General features: G+C 48.7%; 1 protein-coding gene across 1 annotated transcript; it reads right to left on the reverse strand.

Annotated features, from left to right (window-relative positions):
- Window positions 1-812: 812 nt before the first annotated feature.
- Window positions 813-1878, reverse strand: LOC145790031 (uncharacterized). The gene is made up of 3 exons (XM_082867908.1): window positions 1659-1878; window positions 1481-1579; window positions 813-1272 (listed from the first exon to the last, which is right to left on the reverse strand). The coding sequence occupies exons 1-3, from the start codon at window positions 1767-1769 to the stop codon at window positions 886-888; spliced, it is 597 nt and encodes a 198-aa protein (XP_082724034.1). The 5' UTR covers window positions 1770-1878; the 3' UTR covers window positions 813-885.
- Between the last annotated feature and the right edge of the window lie 232 nt (window positions 1879-2110).

Genomic DNA, 2110 nt, shown 5'->3' on the forward strand with positions numbered 1-2110 from the left:
AGCTTTTCCGAGCCATCTAAAGAAGAAATCCAAGATGTGACATTTTCTGCGAGAAACGCCTCCATCTTTGGCTAAAACTAAGATAAAATGAATGTTCCCGAAGTTGAGGCTTTTATAGAAGGAAAAACACTATTCATGGGAACACGTGTCAAAAGCCTGGTGGCTGCAGGACTGAATGGCCGGCCAGCTACTTTTTCTGGCTGGCCAGCTATTTACTTTCTGCAGAAATGGCTGGCCAGCCATTCACTTTTTGCAAAAATGGCCGGCCAGCTCCCAGGGATGGCTGGCAATGCTGCAGTGTGTCTCCTCGGTCCTGTTTTACTCTTCGAAGGAGAACTCCAAGCATTTCCATGCAACGGGAGAGTCGAAGGCCTTCATTTCAGACGCGTTCCGATGCCCAGATCGTCAAAAATACACTTTGTTGTTGTTGAGTCTTGTTTATCGAGTTGTTGTTTTTGCTTATCGAGTTGTTTGTCGAGTGGACGTGTTTCGTGTTTTTGAGTCATTGCTCTCTGTTTAAGCAATCTTTGTTACAGTCTTGTTTTATTTACAGTGTTGCATTTTGCTTATCGAGTTGTAAAACTTTCTAAGGTCCTGTTATATCTTAGTAAGTTGAGTTTGTTTAGTTTGTTGCGTCGGTTCACTACCTGACTTGGTGATTACACAATGCGCATTACTATTCAATTTCATTCTCACGCGAAATAAAATGATGCGATACGATGCTAAAAGTTCAAAATACAAACACCTTTTCAAAAGCTATTTCATTTCATCATGCTTTACAACAAACAAAGGTACAAGTTTTACAAAAAAAATAAAACTGCCTAACAATGTGCAAAGTGCTACAAACTACTAGCAAAAAGAAAAATAAAGCAGGAAATAGCAGCATCAAAATCCTCGGGAACGGGAACGAGAAGCACGCCTGGTCCTCTTTTGCGGGACGGCCTCCACACCATCATCTGAGTCGGAGCCGTCATCCTCAGGGTCCTCCTCAGCCTCGCCTCTGTTCCCCGAGCCAAAACCGGAGCCTCCCTCCTTAACAGATGTCTCGAACTGACGGTCGGTAGCCTCCTCCTCCTCCTCATCAGACTCCACCTCCACAACATGAGCCCTGCGTCTGCGGACAGGCCCTCCTCGAGCTCCTCGATAAGGCCTAGATGGCCCGACTCCTCGGGAAGGCCGAGATGACCCCGCCCCCTGAAAAGGCTCAGATGGCCCAGCTCCCCAATGAGGCCCAGGTGGCCTGGCCTGCGGCTGACCGGACCAGGAAGGCATCTGAAAACAAAGAGTTCAATTCAAATACATCAGTCCAAATATGTACATCAGACGTAGATACAAGCAAAAGCTACATGAAGTGGGTGCATGTAAATACAGTGCACAAGTGAGGTGTGTGGCAGATGTGTTCTACACAAGTAGTCAATCGATGCAGTGGAAATCAGCATGTCATCAGAAGTATGATAAATGCCAGAAAACTGAAGGGTACCTGAATGCCTGCGACGGACAACTGTGCCTCCCTGCGCAGGACCATGCCCTCGAGTGTGGCCACCAGCCCAACCACCTCCTCTATGTACCCTCGCGATGGCTGCAAAAATGAGCTCATAATCATCAGTAAACAGAAGAGTGTCTAAACATCTGAATGATGAATGAAAAGTGGAGCATACCGGCGGTGAGTCCGGGTCAATGGCATATCGATCACTGGGCATCGGAGGCTCTAGTGGGATCGGGGTCGGAGAGCTGGCCCCATACTGCCATGCCATCAACTCAGTAGGCATATCTGGCCATCCCAGATGAGGATGAATCGACGGGGTCGGAGGAAACGGTCTACTCCCACCTCTAGATGTGCCAGCCCTGCTAGAAGAAGGGATGTCTGTAGCTCGAGCCTGAGCCTAGTCCGAGGATGACATACCGGCAGGTCTCATCATCGGAATACGAGCTTCTGTCAATAGAGGCATCAAGTATATGTGACGGTAGGTGGCGTAGTCCCCCTCCGCGACATATAGCAAAGCATCGCTGCCCAGCATGGCGCCGACTACCTCTGAGTAAGAGAGCCTGTCAGCAGTCCGCATACTAGCTGGAGGTACCGCGGGAACATCCTGAGAAAGATATCCCCGTA

This window comes from Camellia sinensis, chromosome 5 (genome assembly GCF_055761805.1).
Source record: "Camellia sinensis isolate YWXY chromosome 5, ASM5576180v1, whole genome shotgun sequence".
In the NCBI taxonomy this organism is placed as follows: domain Eukaryota; kingdom Viridiplantae; phylum Streptophyta; class Magnoliopsida; order Ericales; family Theaceae; genus Camellia; species Camellia sinensis.